General features: G+C 45.7%; 1 protein-coding gene across 1 annotated transcript; it reads right to left on the bottom strand.

Annotated features, from left to right (window-relative positions):
• Window positions 1-668: 668 nt before the first annotated feature.
• On the bottom strand, window positions 669-14,275 carry CLDN11 (claudin 11). The gene is made up of 3 exons (XM_068984064.1): window positions 14,050-14,275; window positions 9,904-10,068; window positions 669-901 (listed from the first exon to the last, which is right to left on the bottom strand). Exons 1-3 carry the CDS (start codon window positions 14,273-14,275, stop codon window positions 669-671), a joined length of 624 nt encoding a protein of 207 aa, XP_068840165.1.
• Window positions 14,276-16,853: the final 2,578 nt, after the last annotated feature.

Here is a 16,853-nt window from a genome sequence, read left to right on the forward strand (position 1 = left end):
AAACCGTGGTTACAAAAATGAGCAACCTTAAAAAGTATGTACAGATAAATGTAAAATCACAAACTAAAAAATATCCCCACCCCTTGCCCTCACCTTACAAGAGGGAAACTTCCCCATGGAGGGCAAGGTCCACAGTGCCCTTCCCTACCCCACCCTGCATTCCCAATTCTGTCTTTTTCTATTGGTTATAACTAAGTGACCTTGGAGCTGAGAGGAGAGAGGGAACAGAGAGGCATCTCTATGAGGCTCCCATTGTCATCTGTAACAGCTTGAAAGTGTCTTTTATTTCTCTCCCCACGCCCAATTCGGCAATGTTTGCAAGATATTTGAAATTTAAAGAGAGAGGAAAAATGTTCTCATATATATATGTGTGTGTGTATGTATATACATATATATATGTATGACTAAAGAATGCCCAAGAAAAGAGCTAGTAATGGGCAAAACCATGGAAAAAATGTGTGGCATTATCTGAGCTAAACATTTCTTTTAAGGCAACAGAAGGAGAAGGAGATGTTAAGACTACAGAATGCCAGACAGGATGCTCTTCTAGAACTTTGGCTTTGGAGCCTGGCAGAGGAGTGGGCTTCCCACCCCCTCACAGTGGCAAGCAAACCTAGGGCCACGGGCCCGGCATCTACAGCACCTTCGTGGGCAGGCCGGCAGCTCTCTTATACGTGGGCACTCTTGGCGTGAGTAGGGGAACTGGAGCCTGAAGAGTAGTAGAAACGATTTTCCCCGAATGCCTGGGCATCTCCAGCGCAGCAGACGATGACACAGCCCCCCACGAGGCACAGCACGGCACCGATCCAGCCCGCGTACAGGGAGTAGCCAAAGCTCACGATGGTGGTCTCACGGTGGGCACACACGGGGAACCAGATGGTGGCAACCATGGCGCAGAGAGCTGGGGAGACAAGGAGAGGGCTGTGACTGAGGAGCCCCTTCACACTCCGACAAGCCCAGGCTCCCCCTCAGTCCACACGCACGCCGCTGGCTTCCAACCAACTCCCAAACTCAGTACACTCAGCTCTGCTCCCTTTCGGTCCCAGTCTGAACCTAACGGTGGACATCTGTTGAATAAGCAGATCGAAATCATGTGCCAAACTGCTAGGTCCTTGTTTTTTCAACAGGTGGCAGAGACAAAAGAGGGCTGCTCAGGCTAAGTCACTTCATTCGTGTTCAACTCTGTGAGACGCTGTGGACTGTAGCCTGCCAGGCTCCTATCCATGGAGTCCTCCAGGTAAGAATACTGGAGTGGGTTGCCATGCCCTTCTCCAGAGGATCTTCCCCAGAAACAAACAAAAAAAAATTCCAATGTAAAAACCTAGAAATAAATCATTGAAGTCCAAAAAATATGCATCTGTATTTATTTATATATCTTGACTTTATATACTTATAATTCTATTCTTACACTTACTTAATTGCATTGTAATTACCTCTTTAGAACTCTACTTCCCATGCCAAGTTCTGAGATCCCTGAAGGCAGGGCCCATGTCTTATATTTGTAAAGTCAGTGTTTAGCTCAGAACAGAGAATAGAGTGTGTGCTCAATGGATACCAGGTGAATGACTGGATGACCTGAACCATCCAGAAATGAGAGACAAGATGGTGCCCACTTCAATGTCCACTCTTGTTTTCTATTTGGTCAATTCACAGTACAAAGCCCTGAAGAAGCTACACAAATTCTCTTGCTGTAGAGAATACTGCCAGACATCAGGGTAGTATCAGCTAGGAGTCTGAGTTTGTATTGTGCTGCTCACAGTCACAGAACCTCCACATACACACACACACGAACAGTTCCCAGAGTAACAGAAATTACCCATTCAAGGACTGTGACCTATCACAACAAACGTCATCATCATAAGAAATAGCCTCTACATCAGTCAGTTTTTCCCCTCCTCCTAAGCAAAGTAACAAAACAGGACAGGCAGGAGCCTATAAACATTTTTTAGGTTTTAAACCTCTACACAAGCACTGTCAAATAGGGTAGCTAACAAGCTACATGGGCTATTGAACATTTCTTATGAGGCTAGTGAGACTGAAAACCAAATTCAGAGTTTTAATTAAATTTAAGTGAACACATAGCTAGTGGCTAATGTACTAAGCAACAAAGCTCTAGAAAGTAACTTTATTCTTACTTTGGTATCATCTGATTTCTCATGACTACAACTAGACAGACATTTTAGGTAAAGCTTTGAGTTGGGGGACTTCCTTGGTGGTCCAGTGGTTAAGAATCCACCCCCCAAGGCAAAGAACTCAAGTTCGATCCCTGGTTGGGGAACTAAGATCTCACATGTTGCGGGGGAACTAAGGCCTGCCTGGCACAATTAGAGAGAAAGCCCACCTGCCTGCTGCAACTAAGACCTGAGGCAGCCAAATAAATAAACATTTTTTAAAACAAATATTAAAATAAATATTTTTTTAAAAACTTTAAGTTGGGATGTCACATTAAAGTTAACAGACCAAAATAAAAATGTTTCTAATTGTTAGTCATAAACACTTTGATAAATTCAAGGCAGTCATTGCACTGTTTGCTACCCAGGGAACTCTTGTCACTTCAACTTAGCACACTTTCTCTGATTTCTGCTCATACTGAGTAATTTTCTAACTGACCTCTATGCCCACAGAGAAAAAATGTAATTTTTCTTTAATAGCACTCAAATCTTACAGCCTTGTACATTAGATCTAAAGAAAAGATTTTTAAGTCCTACCCATTTGAAAGACCTCTTAGACTATTTCATTGCACTTGTGTAGCTTGTTACAATAAGGCTTTGTTGACAACACACTAAGCCCATCCCCACAAGATGTGTAAACATATACATAAATAGATGTGATTCATGTCCTAAAAATGTAAAGATCTTAAGTGAGTGGAAGTCAGAGTAAAGAAGTGAATTTAGGGGCTCTGAATTGCTCTAACTGGCTTTCTAACAGCCTAAATTCACTCCATTAGTTGTGAACTACTCACATATTTGAGGAGTTTATATAGATTACCTAAGATGCTAAAATCTATCCATATGTTAATAACTTCACTTTACTTAACGAGTAAAGCCCCATCATGCCAGCCGCTGTAATAATTTTATATGAGATTGAGAAGATGTATTTTCCTTCCGTGAATAGAATATACTCAAAAAGACCAGCTGATCTGATTGACCAAACCTTCCCTTTCCAGCACAGGGCTTTAAAGATCTATGATGCATTTTTTTTCTTTCTCTTCCTCTGGCCACAGATTCCAAATCTGCACTCTTGGAGAACTGCTTGGCTATTGTCATCATTATAATCTAGAGTGTCTGAGCCAGAAGGAATTGTTCTAGATTCTCCATACCAAAATACGATTCAGCTGCTGCTGCTGCTACTGCTAAGTCATATCAGTCGTGTCTGACTCTGTGCGACCCCATAGACGGAAACCCACCAGGCTCCTCTGTCCCTGGGATTCTCCAGGCAAGAACACTGGAGTGGGTTGCCATTTCCTTCTCCAATCCATGAAAGTGAAAAGTGAAAGTGAAGTCGCTCAGTCGTGTCCGACTCTTAGCAGCCCCATGGACTGTAGCGTACCAGGCTCCTCCATCCATGGGATTTCCCAGGCAAGAGTACTGGAGTAGGGTGCTATTGCCTTCTCCAACGATCCAGCTACACAAGCTTAAATACCAAAAGGGGGCATTTGTTCTGAGATGGGCAAAAACAGCAATCTATCAAGGGTTTCCAAACACCCATGCTTGATTAGAGGGAAAAGCTGAATTCCACAGGAAAAAAAAAAAAGATTTGATTCCCAGTTGATGTGGCTCAATCCAATTGATCTTTCCTATAAACAATTAACTGGATTCAAAACAGGTTATGGTTCAAGTAAAGTTTTATATTTTCCAATTATTTACATACATCACACATACACACTCACACACACACATATACACACAGGCATTCTTCACATTTCATTTTAATCTCACTTAACTTCCAGGTTTGGTTTAGATTTTACAAAGATTTAAATATTGCCACTAATTTCGCTGAATTCTCCCTCTTTTACTAAGCAAAGTAATAAAACTAGGTTATTTTCATGTAGGGAAATAATCAGGCTCAACATATCAAAAGTAACCATCAGTCTTGATTTTGAGTGTTAGATTTTGTTAGACTTTATTCCTATGTAGTTCACTAGGAAAGGGAAAAATCAGAAAAATGTCTAAAGATTTAAATATGGACTTATAGGACTGGATGAATGAGTGGGTGGATGGATGGACAAATGGATAGATGAGAGGTAGACCCATTTCTAGTCTATTCTCCACTTCATTCACACCAAAATTGACTTCTAAAATTATAAAGCTTTAATGTAACTTTAACACACTCAAAGCTACAAACTCATGATTTACCTCATTAGAGATTTCCTTCTTATACAATCCATGCAAAACAAGGCAAATGAGCACCAGCAGACCCTTTATTTCCTCATAGATAATTGAGCTCTGGGTGGAATTCCTGTGGCTCTCAGAGACCAACCACATCAAAAACCGCTAGAAGATGACAGACCACCACACAACATGAAGGGGATGAGAGGGTCACTGGGCAGAGTAACCTTCAGTTGAACTCACAATGAAGAATGCTTAAAAACTAAAAAAGGGAGCATTTACTCAATTTGAGCATGGCTTGAAGGGAAAGAAGAATATGTTTTAATCAGTAAAGTTAAAAATGCAAGTCATATCATACTCAACTAAAAGATGTGAAATGTTAATAGAACTGGCAGTAATTTTCGGCTTTCTTAAAGACGTAGAAGGCCTGCTAGACTTATTTCTACTTGCAGACACAAACACACACGCGCGCGCACAAACTTGTAATGATTCTCTCCATATCTGAGGAAAATACAATGTTTTTCTTAAAAACCCACAGTTACCTATAAAGTAAAGAACATGGAAGGGAATTTTCATTTCTTTTTATGTCATCAGAATTTAAGTCTCTAAAAATAAGACGGGAATTTTAACACTCAGATTTTTCTGTTTCTCCCCTTCTACCTTCAGAAGACGCAATGGTTAACCGCACAAGAGGAAAAAAATTCTGCCACTTGTGGGGGAGTAAAAAGGGAAAATCAGAGATATCATCATCTTAAAAATCAAAAGAAAAAAAAAAGAAAGAAAAAAAGAAAAAAAAGGAAAAAAAAATCAAAAGAAGAAGAAGGGGAGAAAAAAGCTCCACTTTGTAGATAGAGATTCATCTGGACTCGGTCTTCTCACAAGCAAAATTCCTTGCTCTACATAAAAGAAAATAGTTTGTCTCTTTTGATAAATTTCAAATCATTTAATATAATCATTTCTTTAGTTGATAGAAAACAGCCTTATTAAAAGTTATCAATGATCTTGATGTAGTCAAACAGAAAATATTTGGGAAAACAGTTTTAGAGCAATGAAATGTTAAATGCAGTTTTTCATCTCTTTAGGGTTAGACAACACATAAATATGGAGTTAAATAAATGTGATGAAATTAAATAAAACTGGCACAAGTGTTCAGCTTTGAGGTAACAACCTAGAAAGAGAAGGGCAGATAGAGAAGCCTAGAAAGAGAAAAGAGCAGCAGATCCCGACATTTCTTCCTTTCTCCAATGAACACCTGTTTTCAGACTTTGTCACTTTCTATACTAAGCACTGAAAAGACTTTTAAACGCATCATTTCTAGATCAAACTAACATTTTTCATTAAACTCCCTTAAATTGCCCTGAGTTTCATTAGTAATACCGGGGAAAAAAAATATTTCTTTATCTAATAACTGAGATTTGCTTCCAAAAAAAAAAAAAAAAAAGTCTGAAGACTGGGAGAGAAGTACAGAGACAAAGCAAGTTGACTGTGAGTTGATCATTATTGGGAATAAGTCTGGGTTCATGGAGTTTATGACACTAGTCCGTTTTTGTGCATGTTTGAGATTTTTCACAATAAAAACTTTTTAAAAATCCCCCTGCATGTAACATTTTCGGAGGCATTGAACACAGTCTTCCACAATTGATACTATTATATCATACGATCTAACTGGCTATTCACATCAGCTTGTCACAAAGAAGCCGGTTAACTCAAGGCAACAAGTAATGAGATTTCTAGGAGCTGTTAGTTGAAGTCATGTGTACTTTGTTGTTTCTTCATAATTTGAAACCAGAAATATTTTGGTTCTACTGTCTTCACTTGCCATTCTCTAAGTTTTGATTAAAGGAAACAGCGGTGGGACGTCACGACTTTTACGAATATCTAATATTTACAATCATCAAGTCAATGGAATATTTGAGTACATTATTTTCCTAGTGTTTTCAACACTTTCCCCTTTATTTCTATTCCACAAATCATTATCTCTTTTTTTCTGCACCCTTTAAAAAAAAAAAAAGCTTCATGGTTATTAGTAAAAAAAAGTTTTTTTATCACAAAGTTCCAAGTTAAAAACTTTCTTTCAATACAAATTGGATTCCTGGGGCCATATCTTTTAAAAGGAGGAGAGAAGACAAAGAATTCCACTTAGGAATTCCACTTTCCTTTCCTTCCATTCCCTACCTGGTCTCCCCAAGAAACACCAAAATCAAGTACTTTCTAACTTATAGCAAGGTGCAGATTTAGTCTGAATCAAAACTAAACTTGAGCATTTTCAGCTGTATAGCTTCCTGTGACTTTTTATAATGGAATAAGCCAAAAACTCAAACCATTAATCCCCATATTCTGGTTTCCATAAAGCAAGCAAAGGCAGTATTTCCATTAGACCAGGATGTGACCTGGTGTCATCTCTCCTTATCAGTTCCATGTGTGGACATGACCCTGCAGAAATTAGACATGATGGAAGGAATACCCAGTTGCCATCTAGGCAGCTCCTTTCTAGGTTACCTCTCTATTTCCTCTAACCAGCAATAGCTACAAAATAGCAACCATTTGTTGAGCACTTAGTATGGGCCAGACACGATGCTAAATAACTTGGATATCTCATTTCACTATTCTTACCCACCTCAGAAGTAGGCAGCATTGTCCCCATTTTATATAAAGTCTCCAGAGACTTGAAGTGACTTTAACTGCCCCCATTCACAGAGCTAGAAAGCGGCAGTCTGAGATTTAGTACAGTTGGCCTGACTCCACACGATAAGATGAAGCATCTCAAGGCATAGGTATCACCTGCTTCAGCAGGGGCTCTTGAAAAGCCACAGATTAGAATGCTATACATCCTGGAACTGAGGAACCTGATGCTCCTTGAACTACTCATCTGGCTTAAGAAGTCAGCAGCATCAGGCTCCCATTCCTTCCCTCAAAGCAGGAACCAAATCCTCACACCACTGAACTCAGACTCCTGAGAAGATAAGCTGTTGTATCAGAGACATAATTTTTTAAGCTTTCAAAAAAATAAAGGTTTCCAGAGTCAGGAAGAATGGATTTTAATTAATAGTGCTTACAGTTTTCATCCCAAGATTAGCTTCAACTCTGTTCTGTTTCCCAGGTCCCCACACCCCAGTGTGCTTGGTCAGGGACCACACCTCACCTGGACCACTGTCAGTGACCCTGAGGACCCAGCAGGAGCCCAGTGCTGGCTTCTGCTAGAAGAGCACCAGAAGCCCTTCCCAGCCACACAAAGGGAGCCTTCACTCTCTCCTGCTCCTCCCACCAGCCCAGGAAACAAGGCTCTCGGGCTCCCAGCAGAGAAGACAGGGGAGGCCAGCAGGTGTCACACTTGAGACAATCAGCTTTACATTTCCAGAGTGAGCGAGCTCGTTCCAGTCCAAACAACATCGAACCCAAAGGCAAGGGGCGACCCACTGAGAAGTAAATCCAGACAGGAGCAATCAAAGAGGATGCAGGCCCCACTGGAGAGTGATGGGTCAGAGGGGCAGCCTCCCTGTGGGGTGGGGTGTCCAACCACTCAATGCCCCCTCCATCGGCTCCCCCTAGCCTGCAAACAGGGACTGAGGAGCTCCCATCCCAACCTGCCCACTCACCTCACTCTCCTAAGATTCTGTCTATATCCACCAGCCCACTTGAAAAAGATAAACTGTATATAATTTGACTAGGAAGTTTCACACAACAGGTTGCTATTTTTTTTTAATAGCCATTATATTCAACTAGGTAATTCAGTGGTTTTCAGGAGAGTTTTAAATACCAGTTTGTCTGTATGATGTTGCTTTTATGTCTTTATTTCCTACAAGATTTGGGTTCGGGATATTTTCGTGTATTCTCTTTTAATGTGACTCTCATACGGACGACCAGGGTTTCTAACAATGAACACTCAACACAGTAGACCCATTCTTTGGCGTTGGCATCCTCAGAGTCAAAGAGAGAGCCTTCTGGGGCTTCTGTAACACTGTGAGGAAAGTTACAAACAACTGCAAATGTCTAGGATGAGAAGGGTTTCACCTGGATTCTGCAAAACAGCTTACTTGCAGAACTTTGGTCTACTTACTAGAAAGGGAGTTCAGATACAGAGATCTGACCACCAAAACGCTTCGCAGGGAAGGACCCTGTGAGTTGGATGAAACACGTGATGCTGACCCACCATGTGTTCCTCATGGCACTCCCGCAGAAGCTCTTTGTGGCTGGAACCAAAGGGTCCATGCCCAGATTCTTCTCCCGAAATTATAGAGATTTTCTGGTCTTTTTATTCCTATTTACACATACACAGGCAAGCCCCTCCTCTGAATTCTCCATAGCTTCACAAGTCTCTAAACACCTTTACAATCAAGGGAAATGGCACTGATGTCTTATGTCCCCTTCCCCCCACTGGTGACACTGTGGGTGGCCATCACTAAATGGCACTGACCCACACAGAACCCTGACTCCCTACCTTGCCCCCTCAGACACCCAGTCTGATACCAGTTTGGGGATGGAAGTTTCCTGTCCCCAGGGAACTCAATTTATATCTAACTCATATCCAGACCAATGTCTCTTCACTGATATCTCAGCACATTTTGCAACAAGAGCTGCCATTCTTAAAATGCCTATCTTCTATTAAGATTTAGAATGGTGGATATAGCCTTCACAAAAACCAAGAGATGAAATCGCTGATGAGAGCAGAGCTATAAGGACCTCCCTAGGTTGGTAAACCAAGCCCCCAGTGTGCAGGTGTAGTCAGGAACACTGAACGAGCTCATGTCACGTCCTTGGCCTGGGCTGTCCCTCTCTTCAGTCCATGACCTGACCATCTTCTCTCCAACTCTCAAAAGGATCTCATTGCTGGGATCCTCTGCTCTGGGAAACTCCTCCAGTCTGAATTAGATACCTTGCTCTAGGTATGCACACCCTGTATACCTTTCCTAGGTAAGTATGTCCCACGCTCTATCAAGATGTCCAAGAACACTCAAGGCAGAGGCTGCTTTCTGTTTGCCAATATGCCCAGTGCCTACCATGGTGCCTGGCCCTCAGCAGGTGCTCAATGAAATGCATACAGAGTAAAAGATAGAGTGATTCATCACCTAGTGATCTACTACCCTTGACAACTTACTTTTCTCTTGCCCTTCTTTTCCTCTAGTCTTTCTTTATACGTTAAGTTCTCAATTTTGGTTTCACTTACGAGCCACCTGGGAAGCTTTCAAAAAAATATCTTTGCCTGGTCGGCTGTCCAGAAATTCTGAGTCAATGGACCTGCAGTGGGACCTGGGCACAGGTGTTTCCAAAAACAGACTTCATGGTGAAGCCTGAGTGGAGGGCCACCCTCTAACTCTCTTCTGTCCTCTGGTCTCTCTCTTACGTATTCCCTCAAAATCCTTTTTGTTTGTTTTTTTCTTTTTTTTATGTTCAGTGACTCCCACAGACATTATTTGTCCCTCTGTCTCAACCACCAGGAAACATAAAGGAATACACATGGTGAGGGGCTTTTCCCCAGTGGATTCACATGTCTTCCTGGCCACGTCTCTTGAGCGGCAAGACCTGAGATTCTTCAGGTCTGCTCAGAGTTGGAGTGCACTACAGAAAGCTGTCTTACCCAGAAGAATGAGCATGACACCAGCCAGCTGGGCTCGCCTGTACTTGGCCACGCCAGGCTCATGGCCCATTCGGATGCACGGGAGAACTGTGAGCAGCAGGAGAATAGCCGGCAGACCCAGGACGGAGGCAGCGATCATCAGGGCTCGGCAGGCCTGCACGTAGCCTGGAAACAAGAGCGCAGACAGGGTGGGTTAGGCCACAGGTCCCCTTGGATCCTGAATCCTGCCTCACAGAATTCAGCACCATCTGCCTGCCTTCCCTTTGTCCCACTGCAGGACTTAAAATATGTTCAAAGGTAGCCAAACACAGTGACAAATGAAAGAGAGGCTGGGAGCAGCAGAGACTGAACAAGGATTCCTGGCTTCAGACCACTCATCCAAGCTTCCAAGATGAAGGGGCTAAGAGTTCAATTACATTGTTACATCACTTTGTAAAAGATTCAGATTAAAATCTAAATCTTCCAAGAAGTCTTCAGCTGTTGATGTGCTCTACCTGCGTGACCTTGGCCAAATGCTTTGACACTTTCCTCATCTAGAGAGTAAAAATAATAATAGCACCTACGTCTTGCCAATGGAATCTAACTAAGATTCAATTTGTAAATTCATGCAGTGCTCGAACAGTGCCTAGCACAATCTAAGTACTCCAAAAGGGTCAGCTATTATTACTGGTATTGCTAATATTATTCTGTGTCAAGGCAGTACTTTTATCTCCAAGTGTACTAGGTGAGTTTGTCCCTTAACCATGTGTTTTTAATTCACACTGTGTATAGTGTGAGGCTCTAACTAGACTAAGCTAAGGCTCAGGGTCATTTTCTTGATTATCTCCTGAGAAGCTGTAATGCTCATGAATTCTGCCCCCCAAAAATGGTCAGGCTCCCCCACAGTGCCCTGGACGTACTTCCACAGTGGTCCATTATCCATAAAGGAATCTCTCCAACCCCCCATGGATTCCTGGAGAACAGACACCTGCCTTGGCCTTCGTGGGTTCACACAGTGGTCACAGCAGATGACGCAAACATACAGTTATGAACGATGGAGTTAACAAGTTGAATAATAACAGTGGCGCAAAACGACCTGCACTTTATACTCTCCAATAAAATGCCAGGTAACTACTTTATTAAGAAACAGATTAGAATGTGTTTGATGTTTATGTAAAATAAATATGAGAAGACGCTGGGAGATATGACAGACCTAAATGTGCTGTTTCTCACTAAAACACTCCTTCTTTCCAAAAAAGGAGGGGAATGGTACATGTGTATTCCTCCTCTTTATTCAGTGGAGAGTAGAGCCAGTGGCCTGGGGGAGGAAGAGTTAATGTCAAAACCAGAAACAAGCCCCAACTTCTGCCTTATGTGCCAGGACCCTGACACCAAACCAGCCTACCTGTGCACCAAGACCCAACTGCAAGACTGCCTCTTACAAGACGTAGTTTGCAGGAATTCAGAGTCCACACCGACTGACATCACCGACATGAGTTTGAACAAACTCTGGGAGATGGCAAAGGACAGGGAAGCCTGGCCTGCTGTAGTCCATGGGGTCGCAAAGAGTTGGACACAACTGAGCAAGTGAACAACAAGAGTCCACAAGGGCACTCTCTCAACCATTGCTCACCTCAGTTTCTTCTGAATTAAGGATAATCAATCAAGCATCTCTTGACTTGAAGACCCCCAGAAAGCAGCTACAGGTGGTCTGAGGCAAGACCTCTGACCACAGGACCGTGCCCCTGTGGCTGAGAAGCAGGGCTGGAGAAAAAGAGAGTCAGTCAGCCACCCAGATTCCAAAGTTTATGGCTCAGGCCATCCACAAGCTAGGTGCCAAGGCCACATTTGAGAATCTAAAGAAGGAGACTGAGATCAGTCCCTGTCCCAACCTAGAGTGTGAGAGAGGGGACCCCAGGAAGAACGAGTCCCTCCCTGAAACATACCCCATCTGTGGGATGGTCTGTGTTCTCTGAAAACAAACCACTTGTCACCAAATGCTCAGCAAACTTAATTGCAGGAAAAGGAAGCAGAGGGTAATTATTTGCTTCACTCAGATTCTAACAAATACCATGTCCAGCTTTTAATTAAAAAATTAATAAAACTACCACTTATGAAACCTTTACTACATCAAAGAAGGCTTTTGCATCTCTCATCTCATTTAATCCCCAAAACAATTCTGAAAGATGGATGAAGAAGACAGATGGGGTTCACAGAGGTTAGTAACTTGTCCCCAGTCACCCAGGTTGTGAGTGCTGGATCCCAGAGTCTGACCCAGATCCACCAACAGCAGCCTTAACTGAAGGCATATCCACATCTGAGTCCCTGACCTCTGTCATTCTGAAAGTCCAAAACGGAAGGCAGAGCGGGGGAAGATGCAGAAAGGGCAGGATGCTATCTCTATCTCTGAGGAATCAAAAAATGTGGTAGGGGAACCTGATGCCAGGAAAGATTAAGCGCAGGAGAAGGGAGTGACAGAGGATGATATGGGTGGATGGCATCATCGACTCAACAGACATGAGTTTGAGCAAACTCTGGGAAATGGTGAAGGACAGGGAAGCCGGGCGTGCTGCAGTCCATGGGGTCACAAAGAGGCAGACACAGTTTAGCGACTGAACAACAAAGTAAAACCTGACTCACAAACAATGAGCAAAAAAAAAGCCCTAAATGTGCACTAACGGGAATAAGAGTTAAATATCACGGCAACAAGGAGGAAGAGACAGATTCCGACTACGGAGACCTGGAAACAGGAAGCACTGAGGTGAGGCTTGAAGAAGGGAGGGCAGAGCCTGGAGGGGGCGGGGGGCGGGGCTTCCCTGGTGGCCCAGACTGTAAAGTACCCGCCAGCAGTGCAGGAGACTCGGGAGACCCGCCTTCCACCCGGCTGTATCCCCTTGAGAAAATAATGGCAAAGCACTCCAGTATTCTTGCCCGGAGAATCCCATAAATAGAGGAGCCTGGGAGGCTACGGTCCATGAGGTCGCGAGAAGTGGGACACGACTGAGCGACTTTCAGACACACACACAGAGAGCCTCTAGGAGGGAGGGAGCGAAAGGCTCATCCAGGGAAGGCAAGAGCCAAAGGATCTCAGGCAGGCGGCCTGGGGCCCCAGTTGGTCCGCTTGTTAAAGAAGCTAGGAAAGGCCTTTAGAGGCGCACCATCCTCAAAGGCTAGCGGCACAGAAGGCAGTGGTGCTTACGCCAGGGCAGGGATAAGCCAAGATTCCAAGCAGAAAACCCACAGGGGCGCCCGAGACCTTGCCAATCACCCAACTGGCTGGAGGTTTAAATCTGAATTGAAACTTGCCCAGAATTTTCACCCGGGCAGCAAGTAAGGATGGGGCTCGAGTGGCGTCGGGGAAGGTGGAGACTAGGCAATCTTCCCTCCCCTCCCCACTGTGAGACGCTCCCAGAGAGGAGGGGGCGGCCCGCGGCGGTGCGCCTTTTCCTAGGGTGGGTGGGCCCTCCAGCGCACCCGCTCTTCTCTGTCCGACCCCAGGGTGCAGAGACGCGAAGGGGAGTCGCGGCAGGCCCGACTAATATTACTATTACTATTCCAGGGGCAGAGGGTGGGGGAAAAGAGATAGGCCGCGGGGACAGCGGGAACCCTCCGGGCGCAGCTAGGAGGACCTTAACTTGGCCAGGACACCTCGGCCGTCTCCCAAGGACTGGGAAACTCAGCCTGGGCCTGTTCCGATCACAGGAATGCTTTTGTTCCTCTCTTTCCTCCTCGCCCCTGTGGGTAGATTCTTACTGGGAAAGCAGGGCGCCTGGGGAAGGTGGGGAGGGGTGGGGGGTGTTGAAGTACTTCTGATCTATCATGGACGGTGGGAGCAGGCTGCGGGTGAGGCGGCGGCAATTAATATGCACGGAGTTCCAACTATGTGTCTATGTCCCGATTCATTACCTTCTTAGGGTGACTCGGCCAGTGGTCACCACTATCACCCCAAATTTCAGATAAGAAAACTGAGACCGAGAAAGGTTAATCTCAGGGCTGCCTAATTCCTCCTCAACAAAGTGGGACTGAAGATGTCAAAGGGTGCCCCCCAAATCTTCAAGCACCCAAATATTTCTGTGAACGCCTCCCAATGCCCCCTCCCGCGTCTGCCCAGAGGGAAAGGGTTTATTCAGGAGCAGCCACTTGAGGGGCATGGGGAAGGGTCCTTACCCGGCAGGATGAGGATGTCCACCAGGGGCTTGCAGTGGTAAAGCCCCGTGGCCATGACGCAGTCGGCCCACAGCCCCTTGGAGCCCAGCTCGTCCAGCTTGCGGCAGGTGGGGATGGTGTAGCCGCATGTCACCACCCAGTCATTAGTAGACGTGGTGACGATGATGCCGATCCATCCCACGAAGCTCGTGACGAAGCCCACTACCTGCAGGCATGTGGCCACCATCGTGGCCAGCTTGGAGTCCCCGCGCCTCGCCCCTTACTAGCTGTGCCCGCGCCTGGGCTGGACGGCGCCTGCCCCTCTCCCGCGCTCTCGAGCCGCCGGCCGGCGACGGCGCGATGCGGGACGCTGGAGGTGGCGGGAGGCCAAGAGACACTACAAGCCCAGCTGCGCGACGGGCACACGGCGGGGACAGCAGAGCGGCTGGGCAGCGCGCCCCCGCCCCCCTCTTTAAACCCCGCAGACCAGGCGGGCGAGCTCCAATCCGCGACGGCTCCCTGTCCGCTGGCCAATTGCAGGGCGGGGTCCGGAGTGGGATGTGGAGAGAAGCGCGGGGGGCGGGTGGGGGGAGCGCCGCGGGCGGGCTTCGCACGGTTAGTGTTGGAAATAACAAAGTTTGGAAATAAAATAATTCGAACCACGTCCCAGTGATGGAGAGCGACAAGAGGGCCCGCATAGGGCGCGAGTTCAATTTTGCTAAGAATTATTTCCCTTCTAGCTGCCCTTCTCTCATCTTTATCTCTGGGTCTCCGCTTTGCTCCATCCCTCCTGAGCTTCTTCCTACTCCTTTTCCCCAGCTAAGAGCAGGGACCGTGGGAATCCAGGGGGAGCCCAGTACAGTTCCTCCTCGGCCCCTGATGGTAACTGATGAGCTGAGAATGGCCCTAAAGAATAGGCGCGAAGCTTTCAGCATATCCTAGTTACTGGCAGAAAGAAACTGGTTTAAAATCATCAGAGGTGGCCACGGCCATTGACGTGACAACAGCCCCATTGTTGCTGTCTCTAGCCACTCACATTTGTGCAGCCGTGTCATGTACTATGTGTTTGTATTTGTACTGTGCTTAGTTGCTCAGTCCTCCATGGACTGTAGCCCACCTGGCTCCTCTGTCCATGGGGATTCTCCAGGCAAGAATACTGAAGAGGGTTGCCATGCCCTCTTCCAGGGAATCTTCCCAACCCAGGGATGGAACCCAGGGATCAAACCCAGGTCTCCCACATTGCAGGCAGATTATTTACCATCTTGAGCCACCAGGGAAGCCTGATGCATGTGCTTATGCTTATGTATTTATCTCATTTAAACGGTTGCTACCTTTGTTTAAACATAGGAACAATTTGTCATTTGTCCTAGGAAAAATTGTTTATACATGGTACTCATGAAGAGACAGCATCAGAGAGGTTAAGTTGCTCAAGTACAATAGCAAGGAAGGGACAGATTCCACCCTCGCATCTCACCCCTCCTCACTGACCATTCCTGGGAGCCTGTCCTAATTGTCACTTTCTGAAAATTCCTACAGGACTCAAGTGTCTCATTTGTTACCTTAAAAGCTAGGCTGACAGCACCTTCTCAATGTAAATAAGTTAATACCTGTTCTCCACTGAGAACACTACCTAGCCTAGAGCGAGTGCTCTGCAAGTATTAGCTATCACCATCACCACCACCATCATCACCATCACCTTCATCACCACCACCACCACCATCACCATCACCTTCATCAACACCACCACCACCATCACCACCACCACCATCACCACCACCATCATCACCATCACCTTCATCACCACCACCTTCATCACCACCACCACCATCACCATCACCTTCATCACCACCACCACCATCATCACCATCACCTTCATCACCACCACCACCATCACCATCACCTTCATCACCATCACCACCACCATCATCACCACCACCATCACCATCACCTTCATCACCATCACCACCACCATCATCACCATCACCTTCATCACCACCACCACCATCACCATCACCTTCATCACCACCACCTTCATCACCACCACCACCATCACCATCACCTTCATCACCACCACCACCATCATCACCATCACCTTCATCACCACCACCACCATCACCATCACCTTCATCACCACCACCACCATCATCACCATCACCTTCATCACCACCACCACCATCACCATCACCTTCATCACCATCACCACCACCATCATCACCATCACCTTCATCACCACCACCACCATCATCACCATCACCTTCATCACCACCACCACCATCACCACCATCACCTTCATCACCACCACCACCATCACCACCACCACCATCATCACCATCACCTTCATCACCACCACCACCATCATCACCATCACCTTCATCACCACCACCACCATCACCACCATCACCTTCATCACCACCACCACCATCACCACCACCACCATCACCACCATCACCTTCATCACCACCACCACCATCATCACCATCACCTTCATCACCACCACCACCACCATCACCATCACCTTCATCACCACCACCACCATCACCATCACCTTCATCACCACCACCACCACCATCATCACCATCACCTTCATCACCACCACCACCATCACCATCACCTTCATCACCACCATCAACATAATCACCATCACCTTCATCACCCACCACCACCACCATCACCATCAACATCATCACCACCATCAACATCATTAAGCCACCTTCTCACCATGCATTCAAGGAAGACCTATTATATGTACTTTTCTATCATGTAGAGAAGTCCTCCTTGGGCTATATTTACATTGAACAGTTTTAACTCTCTTTCATACATTTGAC

This window comes from Capricornis sumatraensis, chromosome 1, assembly GCF_032405125.1.
Source record: "Capricornis sumatraensis isolate serow.1 chromosome 1, serow.2, whole genome shotgun sequence".
Classification (NCBI taxonomy): Eukaryota; Metazoa; Chordata; class Mammalia; order Artiodactyla; family Bovidae; genus Capricornis; species Capricornis sumatraensis.

Excerpts from the sequence above, each read along its gene's own strand:
- CLDN11 (XM_068984064.1), bottom strand. The coding sequence starts at position 14,275 with ATGGTGGCCACATGCCTGCAGGTAGTGGGCTTCGTCACGAGCTTCGTG. Across the intron at positions 10,069-14,049 it reads GGACATCCTCATCCTGCCGG|GCTACGTGCAGGCCTGCCGA; the intron begins GTAAGGACCCTT and ends TCTTGTTTCCAG. Across the intron at positions 902-9,903 it reads TGTCATGCTCATTCTTCTGG|CTCTCTGCGCCATGGTTGCC; the intron begins GTAAGACAGCTT and ends TTGTCTCCCCAG.